Source organism: Hordeum vulgare, chromosome 3H (genome assembly GCF_904849725.1).
Source record: "Hordeum vulgare subsp. vulgare chromosome 3H, MorexV3_pseudomolecules_assembly, whole genome shotgun sequence".
NCBI classification, from domain to species: domain Eukaryota; kingdom Viridiplantae; phylum Streptophyta; class Magnoliopsida; order Poales; family Poaceae; genus Hordeum; species Hordeum vulgare.
Genome location: NC_058520.1, coordinates 176,105,324 through 176,123,456, shown reverse-complemented (window position 1 = coordinate 176,123,456; position 18,133 = coordinate 176,105,324). Strand labels below are relative to the sequence as shown.

General features: G+C 45.1%; 1 protein-coding gene across 1 annotated transcript; it reads left to right on the top strand.

Annotated features, from left to right (window-relative positions):
- Window positions 1-4,199: 4,199 nt before the first annotated feature.
- On the top strand, window positions 4,200-5,184 carry LOC123439763 (flowering-promoting factor 1-like protein 1). The gene has a single exon (XM_045116444.1). It carries the CDS (start codon window positions 4,479-4,481, stop codon window positions 4,797-4,799), a length of 321 nt encoding a protein of 106 aa, XP_044972379.1. The 5' UTR covers window positions 4,200-4,478; the 3' UTR covers window positions 4,800-5,184.
- The last annotated feature ends 12,949 nt before the right edge of the window (window positions 5,185-18,133 follow it).

Below are 18,133 nucleotides of genomic sequence, written 5' to 3'. Positions count from 1 at the left end.
CGGCTACCCCGTGGATGGAATCAAGGAGTCAACATCATGTGAACTCCATCAGAAATTCAAGAACATATCCATGAAGGTGGCTGTCGGACAAGCTTTACCTTCTGGCCCTGATGCACGCTGGCATGGCCGTGAGAATCCAGCTGGCTTTGCTAAAGTCGGGTGGATGAAATCATGGCGGGGTTTCATGATATGGAGCTCGACATAGGTGGACCCGAAGATGAGAGGACACTCGGAGAAGTACTGGGTGGAGTCATCCTATGGGACAAGAACTACATCAAGCTTCCAGGCTCGGCCCCAAGGACAACACCGCCTCCGAGTCGTCGCAGGTCACCTACACCTCCATCACCTCCAAGCCCTCCACATGACGACGGCCAGCACAACACGAGTCCATCTCGATCACCGCCGCCGGACTTGGGTCGTCCGTCTCCGCCGCCGCCCGCTCCGGATACTAAGCGGGAGCGTAACAGCAAGAACGCTCCGCCGATGATTTCTGAGCGACGGAGCTCCCCAAAGCACAAACTGTTGCCCCTCCCAAAGGTACCTCATGCTAATCTTCCTATCAGACCTTATGATCGTACCGTCGAGGAAAACGCCAGGATAGCAAAGGAACATCATGATGCGCAGATGAAAAAGAAGGAACCCGAGCCCCGCCCGGAATACACCGAGAAGCAAATAGCATTTGCAAAATACTTCACGAACCTTACATCACAGTATGACTTACACCATAAGCCTGATGACTATACACGCACATTGCAGAAGGAAGTGAAAAAGAGCAGATCACGTGCAAGTGCAAGTGGGAGCAAATCAAGTTCAACTACAAGCAAAAAAAGATCAGACGTTCCTCAGCTTGGACAACAGGCCAAACAGTCGACACCACCCCTCAGGGTGTTACCCGAGAATGTCCCCCCTCTGGTGCAGGGGCAAGATTTGGAATTAGCAAAGAAGTGAGCGGATGAATGGGGTATCCCGGTTGAAGACATTCTGACTTCCCAAGACGACAGGTTACCCAAGGCTGTGGTAGCCCCTAAGCCACAGTTTCTCATGGGAGCACCTTTGGTCAGCAAAGATGATCTCCCAACAAATATGCGTTACTTGCATACATGGTACTTAAGTGAATCAAAGAATGGGAGAACGATGATCGTGGTGAGTGTCCCACGGGAGTACTACGGCCGCCCCGAAGAAATCCATATCGACTTTGACGAACTCTTCCAGATGTACAATGTCGACGCCCTCGACAAATCGCTTATGAGTTGCTATTGTCTGTAAGTTTTTCAATTTGTTGTCTACATATAACTTGTTTAGTTATTTCAATTCATTGTCTATATATAACTTGTACTCTATTATCAGAATGAAGATTCTGGATTGTAAAAACAGGAACATCCTAAATATTGGATTTATTGACCCAGATAAAATACATATAGCGACGCTAACTGATAAACACAAGGAGACGGAGGAAAACCTTCTAAGGTTTCTAACAGATCAAAATTTCTGTGATCACATACTGTTTCCATACAACTTCAGGTGAGGGTCTTTACTCTATTGTGTCCATTCACTTATAAGTGTAATTGATAAGTTACTGACACACACACACACACACACACACACACACACATATATATATATACATGTGCATCTTCCATTGAAATCTGTTGGACATTCAAATTGATAAGGGAAGTGTTGATGCCTTCGACCCATTATCAAGACCCTTGGAACAGTTCCAAAGCCTGCAGGACATGCTCCAAGGGTAATTTCAATCATTCTTGCGCTCTATCGGTCTCTTTCGATGATTTTCTGATATATCAATTAATGAAAAACTTAGCAAATCATTTTCCTTGTCGGGCAGGGTTTCGAAGCGGTTCAAGTGCGTGACTCCCGGTATCGAGCCTGAGAAGCTGACCTTTAGAGCGGCTCAGGTAAGTAGTAGTATGATATACTTCTATTTTCAATACATTTATGATGCTAGATTATTATTTTGATTATATATATTCTATTCTCGTAAAGTGCGACCAGCAGCCACGGGGGACGCATCTATGCGGATACTATGTTTGCGAGACCATTCGCACGTTTACCTCTGAGCACAAGGATCACAGATTCGACGTAAGCAATGAACATTCACACCTTTATTTTTACCTGTCATTCTTTGTTATCATGATTGATATTCATATTCATCTCCTCTTCTTATATAGTACACAGCCATGAGGGAGAAGTCCCTACCAGAGCAACGCGCGATTGCTGTTGCAGAGGAGCTTGCGACCTTTCTGAGGACGAAAGCTATAGATGACAAAGGACGATTTAGTATAGCTAGGGGCCATTACTGATGTTGGTCCATGTAATCGAATAGACGGGCTCTAATCCTGATAATTCAGATCTCCATATAATTGTATATATATGCTCGCTTGTAAGATAAGTTAATCTTATATATATATGCATAATTATTTCTATTTAGAATTATATGAAAACTAATTCCCGAACACCAAATGAGGCATCACGTTAATCTCCCGAACACCTAAACCCTAACACCCTAAAACCCAAAAATAAATAAAATCTGAAACTCTTTAGTCCCGGTCCGTGTTAAGACCCGGGACTAAAGGGTCTGCCCCTGAGGGTGCTCCGAGGCGTCCACGTGGAGGACCTTTGGTCCCGGCTTGAAACAGGGTCAGGACTAAAGGTTAGGCCTTTAGTCCCGCCACTTTAGTCCCGGTTGGTGAACCAGAACTAAAACCCTTACGGGCCGGGGCTATAGGCCCTGTCTCCACTAGTGTGCTCTGTCGTGTGATCATCTAGCGCACGTAATTTCATGCAGCGGAAAAATGAATATGCGTGCACACATGCATGCAGCGCGCACACGCACGCGTTCGGTCGAATACGATTCCCATCTAGAATTTATCTCCCTTTCGATCGGATGTACCCTGTGGGTATGCATGCACACCGAGGCGCCACCTCAGTGACGGAAAGCTCCTTTCATACAAGCTGCTCGATGTACCTAATGAATTTCCCAATAATCTTGGTAGGTTCTGGCTTATCGGGAACAAAAATACATAGATCGTATAAATCCTTAGGGAGTATATATGTACTTATCACTATGATGGCACAGATTAATGCACAGGTTGAAGGGCTAGCTGATGACAGCTTTGCACAAATTTTTGCATAGCTAATCCGGAAAGCAACTTTAGGACCGAAGCATATTTCCTTTCAGCAGATAAATCGGTGCAAGATTTTGGCTTTGGGGGCGATAGCCGTGCACCTACGTATCCAACAAGCCATCCAAATCAATGTGCAATCACGTAATCACTGTCTATGGCTAGCTAGGAAGTTAAGATAAGCCACAAATATCTCTCTGCATGCAGCAGATGCTTGAGAGCTTGTCAATTACTATTAGGGACAAAGCTAGCAGGCAAAGGTAAATTCCACCATGCCGTACACAAAATATATACTTGACAATGAGAGAGAGTATCAATTTTGATCTCGACAAAGGCAACGTCGTTGGCTTGATCGACCGGCCAGAAATTCCCTTTCGTGGAAAAACAATGCTGCAAAAGGTGCGCACAGATGGTTCATATTTCTTATTGTTTAAGTAAAGTCGAAAACTGTATGGCGAGTGAATCCTATTCCCCTGAGAATTAGGCTAGCTCCTTTTGTTTTCCTTTCAGGAAAAAGGTGGGTAGGATTCCTCGCACAACATCACATTCTTTCTTTTCAATTTTCCATATGGGAATGCTCAAGCTATATAGATTACGCATCAATATCGTTTCATATATATGTAGATCTCTCACATTGGCAATTAACCAAAGCCATCAGTTAATGTCATGCTTTTGACGTGTCGCGGCCGCTCCACGACACATGTCAAATTTCGTGACCTCATGATGATCAATCACCTCATGCATTACGTAATTGTGGAAAATAACAATATGCCTAGCATATAGCTACCTAGCTAGCTAGAATTTCTTTATTTCTTCCAACAAATATATTCCAGGTAGCTTATCAAGAACACAAGGTAGCTAGGCAAACATATTCTCCCGCGCGCACTACTCAAGTTTAATGAACGTACCATTCTGCTTCTCTCCCATCCGTGTGCATGCGGCCAGCTACAGCATCTTCCTGACCTAACCTAGCTAGAAACTAAAGACGCCCTTCTCTTCTCTGGTGCATGCACGCGTATATAGACGTACTAATCACTAGCAGTATAGTATCGCAGTCGCATAAGAAATCTATGTCTTGCGGCTGTCCCCCGTATACAAGTCACCTCTACCCCACACCATCGATAAGCTTCATCCACATCCACCTCTATATATACCCCCTTGATCTCACCCTCCCTTGCTCCATCAATCACACTGCTACTTATTCATTAGTTTGCATCTTCCATCACTACATCTCATTGCTAGGTCGACGACTTGCATCATCTATCGTTTCTTTTCCCTCAATCAATCTCTAAGATCAGAGTTGAGGGGCAGGTCGGTCGACCGGAGGGGCTGTGAATCATGTCTGGCGTTTGGGTGTTCAAGAACGGGGTGGTGCGTCTGGTGGAGAACCCGGGGAGCGAGCGGACGTCGACGGTGCGGCGGAAGGCGCTGCTGCACACGCCGAGCGGGCAGGTGGTGTCGTCGTACGCGACGCTGGAGGCGAAGCTGACGGCGCTGGGGTGGGAGCGATACTACGAGGACCCGGCGTTGTACCAGTTCCACAAGCGCGGCTGCCTCGACCTCATCTCCCTCCCCAGGGACTTCAACCACTTCTCCTCCGTCCACATGTACGACGTCGTCATCAAGAACAGGGAGTCCTTCCGGGTCGTCGACGCCTAGCCGGCCCTCTTCCGTCGATGCATGCAGTCTCTCTCGTCTCATCAGTTCAGCTATATAGGGCCTCTTCTTCCATCGTACGTATGGCTTGATTTCTCATGAAGGGCTTGTTGTTGTTAGTGATCGGGGTGTTATATATGATTGGTTGTGCTGATTTCGTTGGGAAGTCTAGTGGTAGTAGTGAGCGAGTGTACGGTTAATTACACACATGTGTGCATGCGGTACCGATCGAGTGATTAATGATATGTAGTGTGCGTGTCCGCAAATATATATGAATAGGTTTTCGTCGTGGTGTGCATATGTATGCGTGCTTGGGAGTGTGTAAGATCTCTGTGTTGATGTAATTAGTGCCCGTGTGATGACTATATATCCACGTACGTTTGATGCATGTCCTGAACGTGATGCAAGCCTAGAGGCTAGAGAGAACTATGCAAAGATTAAAGAATATATGTAGAGAGTTCTCATGCTGTCATGCATACATTGCTTCTAGTTCTAGTTATGATTTTTCGAGGGTGGTGGGGGGGTGGGGGGAGGGGGTCTGACTATGGGTAACCAAGAAGACGAAGACAACCACTTCAAAAAAAAGATGAAAGAGAGAAAGAAGATAAGGGGCTGACACAACAATATTTAGGGCCAGTTTTTTGGATGGCTTTAAAAATAATCTGCCTCTCCCTAACCCTAACTTGAAATATAAGCCATTCTTAAAAAAAATAGACTTATAAATAAGTTTTTCCTTATCTAGTTTAGAAACCCCAATGAAAAGAGAGGCAGCATATGAAAAATGTTAGGGAGAAAACGGTTTAAGTTGACAAAAGAATTGTCCCTTAGAACATCTTCAATAGCCTTTGCATATTAGATTACTAAAAACTTGTTATAGCAAGAGAAGAGAGAAGGTTTACAAAGCTAACATAATTTTTTGCTTTGGTAGCCTTTGTATATTGGATTGCTATATTTGTATACAACACACAATAACATGTGGGACAGTTTGTCATAGACACAAACACATACACATGCAGCACACACACGTACACATACAACACACACATGCACACACGTACACATGCAGTGTACATGCATGCATTGCTTCTAGTTCTAGTTATGACTTTTTGAGGATGGTGGGGGTGGGTAGGGATGGATCTAAGGGGGAACGAGGAGGGGCTAGACCCCCCTCAATGAATTGATTCTTCTTCAATGCTAGTAGTTATTTCGGTCAAAATTTTCTAAAACATGAAAACTTTGCTCCCTCCATGAGCAAACTTGTCCCGTTCATGCGTTCATCCTGGCTCCACCCTGGGTGGGGGGTTTGACTATGGCAGTGGCGGAGGCAGGGGTGCTGGCAGGGGCCTTGGCCCTCCCTATGCTCTCACAAATACACCTATATGTACTCCTAATCCTCCATTTGTCGAACAAAATTAGCTAGGTTTAGGTGATTTAGCACCCTCTAACATTATATGACATGTTTTGGTCCCCCTCTATATTCAGTTTCTGGCTCCGCCACTGGACTATGGGTAATAAAAAAACTGAAGACAGCCACTTAAAAAAAAGACAAAAGAGAGAAAGAAAATAAGGGGCCGACACAACAATATTTAGGGCCAGTTGTTTTCGGATGGCTTTAAAAATAATCTGCCTCTCCCTAACTTGAAATATAAGCCATTCTCAAATTTTGGTTGAGACTTATAAATAGGTTTTTCCATATCTAGTTTAGAAACCCCCCAATGAAAAGAGAGGCAGCATATGAAAATTTTTGGGGAGAAAAAGGTTTATAGTTTAAGCTGCCAAAAGAATTGTCCCTTAGGCTGGCTGATGCTAGGCAAGAAGCATCCAAAATTGAAACGATGGGCAACAGCTATTGGGCCCTCCATGCTCGTCTCCATGACCACCACATAAATATTCTGAATGTCTAAAAAAAACATAAACATTTTGAAGGGTGAGATTATGTCTCTCTTTTAACAAGATGTATGGTTGTCTCGCCTGAAGCGAGCAAAAAAATGAGTTGACCCAGGGCGAGGAGGCCACACGCCTCAAAAGCGCTCGTATTTTCTCACATTTTTTTTTGTTTTTGCTTTATTTTTCACTTTGTTTGTACTTTCATTTTTTGAATATATATATATATATATAATTAAAAACTCTTACAGACATTTCATATAAAAATTTAAATGTGTATATAAAAATATTTCAGATGTATACAAAAACTGTACAGTATAGATGGGAAAAAGTAGACATTAAAATATAAGTCTTCAAAGATGGTAATCAGGTATTCGAAAAATGTTAATTGTGTAAATGCAAATATTTCTATGTATAAAAATAAAAAACATTATGAAAAAAGTAGACAAAAAAATTATTTTATAAAATGCTAATCATTTATTTGGGAACTATAAAATGGTATATTTAAATAAGATGTTCTTGTTGTATACAAAAATGTGCAGTGTTTATGAAAAAATTAGAGATCAAAGAAATATCTTTTAAAATGTTGGTCATGTACTTACTCCGTTCCTTAATATAAGTCTTCTTAGGAATTTCACAATGGACTACATACAAATATATATAGCCATATTTTAGAATGTATATTCACTCATTTTGCTCCGTATGTAGTCCATAGTGAAATTTCTAAAAAAACCTATATTTAGGGACAAGGCCAGTATGTCAAAAGTGTTAAACGTGTATATAAAAAGTATTCCTATTATACACAACAATGTAAAATGTGTATGGAAATAAGGCGATATCAAAACATATATTTCAAATAAAATCTAAATCATACACTATATAAAAATGTTATAAATGTATACAAACAAAAATGTCTAAGAAAATATTGGACATTAAAACATATATTTGAAAGAAAAAAATACATATAAATTGTTGAACATGCATTACAAAATTATTCTTGACTCGTAAAATAAAGGTGTAGACATGTGTATGGAAATATGAAGAAACCAAATAAAAACCAGTGCAGAATGAAAAAGACATCAAGAAAGAAAAGGAAACAAAGGCCGGTGAAAACTAAAAAAGAAACAAAGTAAACTAAAGAACACAAAAATACGAAAGCCAAGAAAGAAACACCAAAAACAATAGAAAGAAAGAAAAAGAAAAAACTAGAAAAAAACTTAGATTCAAAACAAGGAAGAATCATGAAAAATCAAGAAATACAAAAAGATCAAAGAAACGCGTGAAGAAGCAGAAAAATAAAATAATAAGAAAAACCAAAACTATAGTGCTACCAGCGAGCGAGCAAGTGATCGCTGAGAAGGGGTGACCCAATACTGTAGAACACACGAAAAAGCTTACATGAGACAGATGCTACTCCCACTAAGCGAAATATAATTGTCGCACATTCTGAGCCACAGTACGTTGCTTCGCCACAAAATGTGTTCACCTAATATACGCCAAGGGCCCAATTAGGGTAGATGTAACTTATCTGCGAAGAACCACTGAAAGCAACTAGTTGATCAGCGTTCCTTCGGAAGTCTTCCAACGATCAATCCCACACGTCATCATTAGACCTGTTCTCAGCCGCCGTCATATGTCGCGTTCCGAGTATTTTTTGGGGGGTTTTTTCCACACACGCTTTTGACTTTTCAGGAGAATTTTTTTTAGGTCTTTTCAATGTTCTGGTTTTTCACCGGTCCTTTCTAGCTTTCTAACCCGAAAAACATGTGTTTTTCCTTCTTTGAGAGCCATGATTTTGCTTCCGCAAAATGCACGAATTTGCTTTCACAAAAGGCAAGGTCGTGCCTTCTGAAAGCAAAAAAAAAAAGCTTTTCGTTTGTATTCTCTTGTGAGAGGTACGGTTTTGCTTTCACGCCGAGCCTCTCGAAAACAAAAAGAAAATCTGCTTTTTTTTACCAAGGCATGGATTTGCTTCTGCGAGCCTCTCGAAAATAGGAAAAGACGTGTTTTCCGTTGTTTATTTATGGAAGCATGATTTTGCTTCCGCAAGAGGTACATGTTTACTTTGGTGAGAGGCACGGCCATGCCTTCTAGAAATGAGAAAAACATGTTTTGTCTTTTGCAAGAGGCATGTTTTTTTTTTGTTTGGTTTTTTTCAGCAAAAAATGTTTGTTAAATCCTATCAACATGGAATTTAATTTTGAAGATCATGACGCGAGGAATCCAACGATAAAAACAGTTTAACATTTAAACATATGGTTCAAGAGATAAAATATTTTAAAATAGTGGATGTACAAAAAGACTTTCAGACTTGTGACAAATCACAAACATGCATGTGTCATTTGTTCCAACCTAAAGGAGTGGGAATGATCTTTAAAAACAGTATCCCTCAATTAACGATTTCGACAACCACCTCGTTGTTTTTTTGAAAATAAAGCCACCTCCTTGTTGCTTAATGGTCATGGATCACTTCATGCGAGATCAAATGAGGCCACGAGTCACAAGTCTTCCTCTAAGACGCTTAAGCCTCAACTTGGGAGTAGAAACGGAGGGAGTAAAAAACTTCCTAAAATCTCGCTCGGAAGTTTATGGAATCTTCTCAAAATGGAAAAGGTTCGTTGCAGAGATAAGTAGAGCTGAGCTGAGCTCTACGGCCTCATCGTACAACCACTTCTCGATGGAAGACAGTGGCGCGTGGGGATAGCGGAGAGACACCTCGGCATGACTGTCGGTGGCTCTGGTTGTCGCCGGCGGTGAGCCTGATAGTGGTTCCCCCTCCGCCGCCGGGGCTGTACTCCGCGCCGGAGGCGGCCGCTCCTGTGCGCTGCGGTCCCTCCCTCTGCTTCAGGCGTTCGCCGAAGTCTTGGGCTGACTGGGCGGAGAAGGAGGATGGAGAGGATCCGGTGGAGTTCCCGGTTTCCCTCGCGGCGCCGCAGCTCGGGTCTTCTTGGATGTTGTCCGTCCTGCTCGCCTGCGGGCGGGGTCGGCGACGATTAGGAAGGCTCCGGCGTCCCGGCAGCCGCTGCACTCTCTGGCCGGCGTGCCCCGCCCCTCCACTGCCCTGGCGCGGTCCGGTGCGTCGCCCGGGCTATACCCCGCTGTGGCGCCCGTTTCCTATGTCGGCGGTGGCCTGTCAGTCGCTGGTGCCCCGTACCTTCTCGCGCCGGCGGCGCCGGTGCCTTGGTCGAGAACAGCTCATGCTGCACAGCTGCGCGGGCTGTGCCCTAGCGCCACGGGGAGGACAGACGGCGGCTGGGCCGGATGTCGCCCTGGTGGGCTGGCTAGGGGTGGGCTGGGGGGCCTCTCGGCCCAGGAGGTGTCGGTGGCGTCACAGAGAGCTAAGGAGGCGCTGGCCTGGGCCAACAGGAAGTGGGAGCTGGCCCACGAAGATCCGGCTCGCTGGCTGTGGATCCAGCGTGGCGGCTCAGGCCCATGGTTGGGTTTGCCGGCCTCTCGCGTTGAAGTGAGGTGATGGGGTAGGGTTTCGGCCTCCCTACCCCGCTCCCTGGTCGCGCCGCCCCCTGTGCACACCTTCCTGCTCGTGCCGCCGGCTGCGCCCGTCACCCAGCTCGAGCTCGCGTCGCCTGCTGCGGCCGCCGCCCTGCTCGCGCCGCCTGCTGCTCCCTGCGTGCCCGCTCTCCCGCACCCTTCCCTCGCGACCCCGCTCCTCATCTCTCCCGTGCAGCGGCGCTCCTACCGCGACGCCCTGATGATCAGGACCGTCGGCGACGGCCAGGCACGGCCGAAGCGCCCTCTGCGACCGTCCCGGGGCCGGTGATCCTGCGCCTGTCCCGGAGGTGGGGTTCGCCGCGGCCTCCTCGCGTTCCGGCCGGGGCGGGGCTGACCGACCGGAGAGGTCCCCGGAGTTCTACTCTGGCACCTCCCTGCGCCGTCCCCTGCCTCTCCGGGACCCGACCATGGACCCCCGCCTGCCGCTTCCGGGCTTGCCGGGTGATGCACGCCGTCGGGAGGCCGCCCGCCTGCGGCGCGCCGATGTGTACAGGGAGGATGTGCTCCGCGCCGAGCTGGTGGCGCGCCCTCCTACGGTCGCTCAGGCCCGGGACGACCAGGTCCCCCGGGCGCCGGCTTCTCGGGCGACGGCTACACGACCCTCGGAGCTGGATTGGCGCCGGGGACGGGGCGGCTCTGCCCACGAGTATCGCCGGGATGCTCCTGCCCCGCTGCGTGATAAGCCCTGGAGGCAGGCCCACGAGGCTGGCCGTCAGTCTAGTTGGCGCTCCTCTCGAGCGGATGGACCGGACTGGCGCCGGGATGACTGGTCTCCCAAGCGTAGGTCCCCGGGGCATCGGTCTGCTGAGCCGCCTGCGATGCTGGTTCAGGCTAAGAAGAAGCAGAAGCCTAAGAAGAAGAAGGCGGCTGGAGTGACCCTAGGGGTGGTTGGTTGTCCGGCTCCGATGGGGGTTCCTGAGAAGGTGGCTCCGGAGACCCCTGCTCGGGTCGGTCGTCAGCGTTCCCGCGAAGACATGATGTGCATCAACTGTGGGTGCGCGGGTCACTTCCGCTCGGAGTGTGAGCCCCCCGCGGTGCCCCACGACCCTTGCCTACCTCTGGTACGGGACCGAGAGGGGGAGCTTTTACTTTGTGGATGCAGAGATCGAGGAGGAGGTGGCGTGGCCACTGCTGCGGCAACAAAAGTCCTTCCCTGGCGCTTAGGAATTCTTCTTGTTACTTCTCTGGTTTGCGTTGGTTTTTTCCTTGAAGAGGAAAGGGTGATGCAGCACAGGAGCAGTAAGTATTTCCCTCAGTTTGAGAACCAAGGTATCGATCCAGAAGGAGGGCCTCGTCAAGTCCAAAGTACCTGCGCAAACACAAACAAGCTTGCACCCAACGCTTTAAACGGTTGTCAATCCCTTCAAGATTGTTTGCAAAGTGAGATCTGAAGGCGGAAAGAGCAACAAAGTAAAAAGTGTAAGACTGAAAATATGGTGTGGGGTAGACCCTCGGGGCCATAGCGTTCACTAGAGGCTTCTCTCAAAATAGCACGTATTACGGTGGGTGAACAAATTACTGTCGAGCAATTGATAGAACCGCGCAAAGTCAGGACGATATCTAAGGCAACGATCATACATATAGGCATCATGTTCGAGATAAGTAGACCGATACTTTTTGCATCTACTACTATTACTCCACACATCGAGCGATATCCTGCATGCATCTAGTGTATTGAGTTTATTACGAACAGAGTAACGCTTTAAGCAAGATGACATTATGTAGATGGATATTCTCAAACAAATGATGAAAATCCCATCTTTTTACCCTTGATGGCAACAACACGATGCGTGCCTCGCTACCCCTTCTGTCACTGGGTGAAGTCACCGCACGGTATGAACCCAAAACCAAGCACTTCTCCCATTGCAAGAATCATAGATCTAGTTGGCCAAACAAAACCCACAACTCGAAGAGAATTACAAGGATATGAAATCATGCATAAGAGAGATCAGAAGAAACTCAAATAAGATTCATAGATAATCTGATAATAAATCCACAATTCATCGGATCTCGACAAACACACCGCAAAAAAAGATTACATCGGATAGATCTCCATGAAGATCATGGAGAACTTTGTATTGAAAATCCAAGAGAGAGAGAAAGTCATCTAGTTACTAGCTATGGACCCGTAGGTCTATGGTGAACTACTCACGCATCATCGGAGAGGTCATGATGTTGATGAAGAAGCCCTCCGTGTCCGAATCCCCCCTCCGACAGGGCACCAGAACGTGCCCCAGATGGGATCTTGCGGAGACAGAAGCTTGCGGCGGCGGAAAAGTACTTTCGATGATCTCTTGATTTTTTCTAGAATTTTTGGGATTATATAGGCGAAAGACCTAGGTTAGGGGACCTCCAGGGTCCCCACAAGCCTGGATGGCGTGGCCCCCCTGGCCGCGGGGTGGGGGCTTGTGGGGCCCCTGGGGCTCCCCTGCCTTGGCTCCCAAGTTCACCGATCTTCTTTCGTTCCAAAAAAAATCTTTTCGGAGAATTTCTTCCGTTTAGACTCCGTTTCAAAATCTCCTCTGAAAGGGGTCAAAAACATGGAAAAAACAGGAATTGACGCTTGACACTGAGTTAATAAGTTAGTCATAAAAAATATATAAAAGACATACAAAACATCCAAAGTTTGACAAGATAATAGCATGAAACCATCAAGAATTATAGATACGTTGGAGACGTATCAAGCATCCCCAAGCTTAATTCCTGCTCGTCCTCGAGTAGGGAAGTGACAAAGAATGAATTTTTGATGTGGAATGCTACCTAGCATAGTTGTCCTTTGCAACTTCTTTCACGTGACATGAATGTTCAGATCCGTAAGATTCAGAACAATAGTTTGCTATTGACATGAAAACAGTAATACTTCAAGCAAAATTGCAAAGTAATCATGAACTTTCAAAATAACAAGGCCAAATAAAGTTATCTCTACAAAATCATATAGTCTGGCTATGCTCCATCATCCTCACACAACTAATGTAAATCATGCACAACCCCGGATTTGGCGAAGTAATTGTTTTCGCACTAGTACTTTCTCAAACTTTTTATAACTACCACGCAATACATGAGCACGAGCCATGGATATAACACTATGGGTGGAATAGAGTGTGGTGGTGGTTGTGAGACAAAAAGGAGGAGATGGTCACATTGACTCGACATATCGATAGGCTATGGAGATGCCCATTAATAGATATCAATTTGAATGAGTAGGGATTGTCATACAAGAGATGCACTAGAGATATAAGTATGTGAAAGCTCAAAAGGAAAACTAGCGGGTGTGCATTAAACTTGCTTGCTCACGAAGACCTAGGGCAATTTTGAGGAAGTCCATCATTGAAATATACAAGCCAAGTTATATAGTGAAGATTCCCACTAGCCTATGGTAGTGACAAAGCAAGAAGCTCCCAATCATGAAGAACATGGTGCAAACATGAAGCACAAGTGTGGATAAAAATAGTAGCATTGTTCCTTCTCTCTTTTTCTCTCTTTTCTTTTTTTTCATTTGGGCTCTTAAGCCTCCTTTTTTCTCTTTCCTTTTTTTGTTTTTGGGCTCTTTGGCCTCTTTTTTTCCTCACATGGGACAATGCTCTAATAATGATGATCATCACACTTTTATTTACTCACAGCTCGAAGATCACAATGATGATGACTCCATAGGAAATGCCTCCGGCAGTGTAACGGGATGTGCATCGATCTAGCATGGCGTATGATGTTGAAAACATCTCGCTAGCAATATTACGATCATGCAATGGCAATATGAGAGTGACGGCACAAGTCATGAGACGGAACGGTGGTAGTTGCATGGCAATATCTCTCGGAATGGCTACGAAAATACCATAGTAGGTAGATATGGTGGCTGTTTTGAGGAAGGAATTTGGTAGGTTTGTGCACCGGCGAGAATTGCGCGACACTAGAGAGGCTAGCAATGGTGGAAAGTGAAAAGTGCATCTATACCATGGACTCACATTAGTCATGAAGAACTCACATACTTGTTGAGAAAGTTTTTATTAGTAATCGAAACAAAGTGCTAAACGCATACTCCGAGGGGAAGGGTTGGTAGGTGTAAACCATCGCGCGATCCCGACCTCAACACAAAGGATGACAATCAATAGATCAATTATGCTCCGACTTGCTAACATAGCGGTTCACCATACGTGCATGCTACGGGAATCACTAACTCTAACACAAGTATCTCTAGATTCACAACACCCTACTAACATAACTCTTAATATTACCGAATCCATGTCTCAAAACTAATTGAAAGGAATCAAAACTTCTCTTTTTACTCAATGCACATGAAGATGGAGGTTTTTGCATCCTCTTTGGGTACCTAGCACATTTGGGACTACTTTCATAGCATAAGCCAACTACCAAATCACGCACCGTCGTGCTCTAAAGATATAAGTGAAGCACAAGAGCAAAAGTATCTAGCTCAAAGGATATAATTGAAGCACTAGAGCAAAAGTATCTAGCTCAAAGGATATAAGTGAAGCACTATGACCATTCTAGCAAAATCACGATGAGTGCATGTATCTCTCTCTCAAAAAGGTGTGCAGCAAGGATGATTGTGACACAACAAAAAGAAAAGACTCCTATGATACAATACGCTCCAAGCAAAACACATATCATGTGGTGAATAAAAATATAGCTCCAAGTAATGTTACCCATGGATTGAAGATGAAAGAGGGGATGCCTTCCCGGGGCATCCCCAAGCTTAGGCTTTTTGGTGTCCTTGAATTTGGTTTGGGATGCCTTGGGAATCACCAAGCTTGAGCTCTTTCCACTGCTTATCTCTTTGTCCATGAGAACATCACTCAAAACTTGAAAACTTCACAACACAAAACTTAAACAGAAACTTGTGATAACATTAGTACAAGAAAATAAACTACCACTTCTTTTGGTACTGTAGCAAACTTGATTTCCATCTATATTGATTATGGGCTACTGTATTCTCACTTTTCCATGGCTAGTACCCCCGATACTAACCATAGTTTCATCAAAACAAGCAACCAACTCAACAAAAACACAATCTGTCAAAAACAGACCAGTCTGTAGCAATCTGTATACTTCGTATACTTCTGGTACCTCAAACAATCTGACAAATTACGACGTCCTAGGAAAAAAGCATATCAATCAGCAGCAAAAAGAATCAATTCAAAATCTCTTTCTGAATAAAAATGAAATATCATCTCGTGAGCGAAAAGTTTGTGTCTTTTTCCAGCAGGATCGAACAACCATTACCAAGACTAGTTATAAAGGCTTTGCTTGGCTCAAACACAAAAAGAAACACAAAAAACACAATCACAATAGAATTATGAAAGTGTGGACGCAACAAAACAGAAATAAAAATATAAATTCATTGGGTTGTCTCCCAACAAGCGCTATTGTTTAACGCCCTTAGCTAGGCATTGATAATTCAATGATGCTCACACAAAAGACAAGAATTAAAGCACAACGAGAGCATCATAAAGTATGTGAAAAGCACATCTAAGTCTAACATACTTCCTATGCATAGGCATTTTATAGGAAAAGAGATTGTCAAGACAACCAATAGTTACCATATGCAAGGAAGAAGAAAGAGACAATAGCAATCTCAACATAACGAGAGGTGATTTAGTGATATGAAAGTTTCTACCACCATATTTTCCTCTCTCATAATAATTACATGTGGGATCATAATCAAATTCAACAATATAGCTATCACAAAGGATATTCTTTTCATGATCCACATGCGTGCAAAGTTAACGCTCTTCAAAAATAGTGGGATTATCATCAACTAAAGTCATGAGTTCTCCAAACCCACTTTCAATAATATTGCAAATATCATATTCATCATGAGGCTTAAACAAATTTTCAAGATCATAAGAAAAATCATCGCCCCACACATGATCATTGCAACAAGTAGTGGACATAGCAAAACTAGCATCCCCAAGCTTAGGGTTTTTGCATATTTTTAGCATGATTGTCACTAATAGAATTTATAGTGAAACCATTGCAATCATGCTTTTCATCCAAGGAGCCCTCATGAATCACTTCATAAATTTCTTCCTCACAATTTTCAGATTCACGCATCTCAAGCAAAACTCCATAAAGATAGTCAAGTGCACTCAACTCACTAGCAATTGGATCAACATAATTGGATCTCTTAAAGAGATTAGCAAGTGGATGAGGATCCATATCACTAGATTTTCAGCAAGCGAAGATGCAAGCATATTGAAGGCACATGGCACACAAGCGAACAGAAAGCAAGCGAGAGAAAAGGGCGAGTGAAAAAGGCAAACGAAAAAGGTCAAATAGTGAAGTGGGGGAGAGGAAAACGAGAGGCAACTCGCAAACAAAATAAATGCAAGAGATGAGTTTGCGACACTTACTTGGATGAGTTCTTGACTTGATCCTCCCCGGCAACGACGCCAGAAATTCTTCTGCTACGACAACAAAAGTCCTTCCTTGGCGCTTAGGAATTCTTCTTGTTACTTCTCTGGTTTGCGTCAGTTTTTCCCTTGAAGAGGAAAGGGTGATGCAGCACAGGAGCAGTAAGTATTTCCCTCAGTTTGAGAACCAAGGTATCGATCCAGAAGGAGGGCCTTGTCAAGTCCGAAGTACCTGCGCAAACACAAACAAGCTTGCACCCAACGCTTCAAAGGGGTTGTCAATCCCTTCAAGATTGTTTGCAAAGTGAGATCTGAAGGCGGAAAGAGCAACAAAGTAAAAAGTGTAAGGCTGAAAATATGGTGTGGGGTAGACCCCTGGGGCCATAGCGTTCATTAGAGGCTTCTCTCAAAATAGCAAGTATTACGGTGGGTGAACAAATTACTGTCGAGCAATTGATAAAACCGCGCAAAGTCACGACGATATCTAAGGCAATGATCATACATATAGGCATCACGTCCGAGATAAGTAGACCGATACTTTTTGCATCTACTACTATTACTCCACACATCGACCGATATCCAGCATGCATCTAGTGTATTGAGTTTATGACGAACATGTTGGGGAACGTCGCATGGGAAACAAAAATTTTCCTACGCGCACGAAGACCTATCATGGTGATGTCCATCTACGAGAGGGGATGTGTGATCTACGTACCCTTGTAGACCGTACAGCAGAAGCGTTAGTGAACGCGGTTGATGTAGTGGAATGTCCTCACGTCCCTCGATCCGCCCCGCGAACCGTCCCGCGATCAGTCCCACGATCTAGTGCCGAACGGACGGCACCTCTCCGTTCAACACACGTACAGCTCGACGATGATCTCGGCCTTTTTGATCCAGCAAGAGAGACGGAGAGGTAGAAGAGTTCTCCGGCAGCATGACGGCGCTCCGGAGGTTGGTGGTGATCTTATCTCAGCAGGGCTCCGCCCGAGCTTCGCAGAAACGCGATCTAGAGGAAAAACCGTGGAGGTATGTGGTCGGGCTGCCGTGGAAAAGTCGTCTCAAATCAGCCCTAAAACCTCCGTATATATGGGGGGAAGAGGGGGAGCCTTGCCTTGGGGTCCAAGGACCCCTAAGGGCTTCGGCCGAGCCAAGGGGGGCAGCCCTCCCCTTCCAAACCGAGTCCAACTAGGTTTGGAAGGAGGAGTCCTTCCCCCTTTTCCCACCTCCTCTTTTTTTTCTTTTCTCTTTGATTTTCTTCTTATGGCGCATAGGGCCTTCTTGGGCTGTCCCACCAGCCCACTAAGGGCTGATGCGCCACCCCCAAGGCCTATGGGCTTCCTCGGGGTGGGTTGCCCCCCCGATGAACTCCCGGAACCCATTTGTCATTCTCAGTACATTCCCGGTAACTCCGAAAACCTTCCGGTAAGCAAATGAGGTCATCCTATATATCAATCTTTGTTTCCGGACCATTCCGGAAACCCTCGTGACGTCCGTGATCTCATCCGGGACTCCGAACAACATTCCGTAACCAACCATATAACTCAAATACGCATAAAACAACGTCGAACCTTAAGTGTG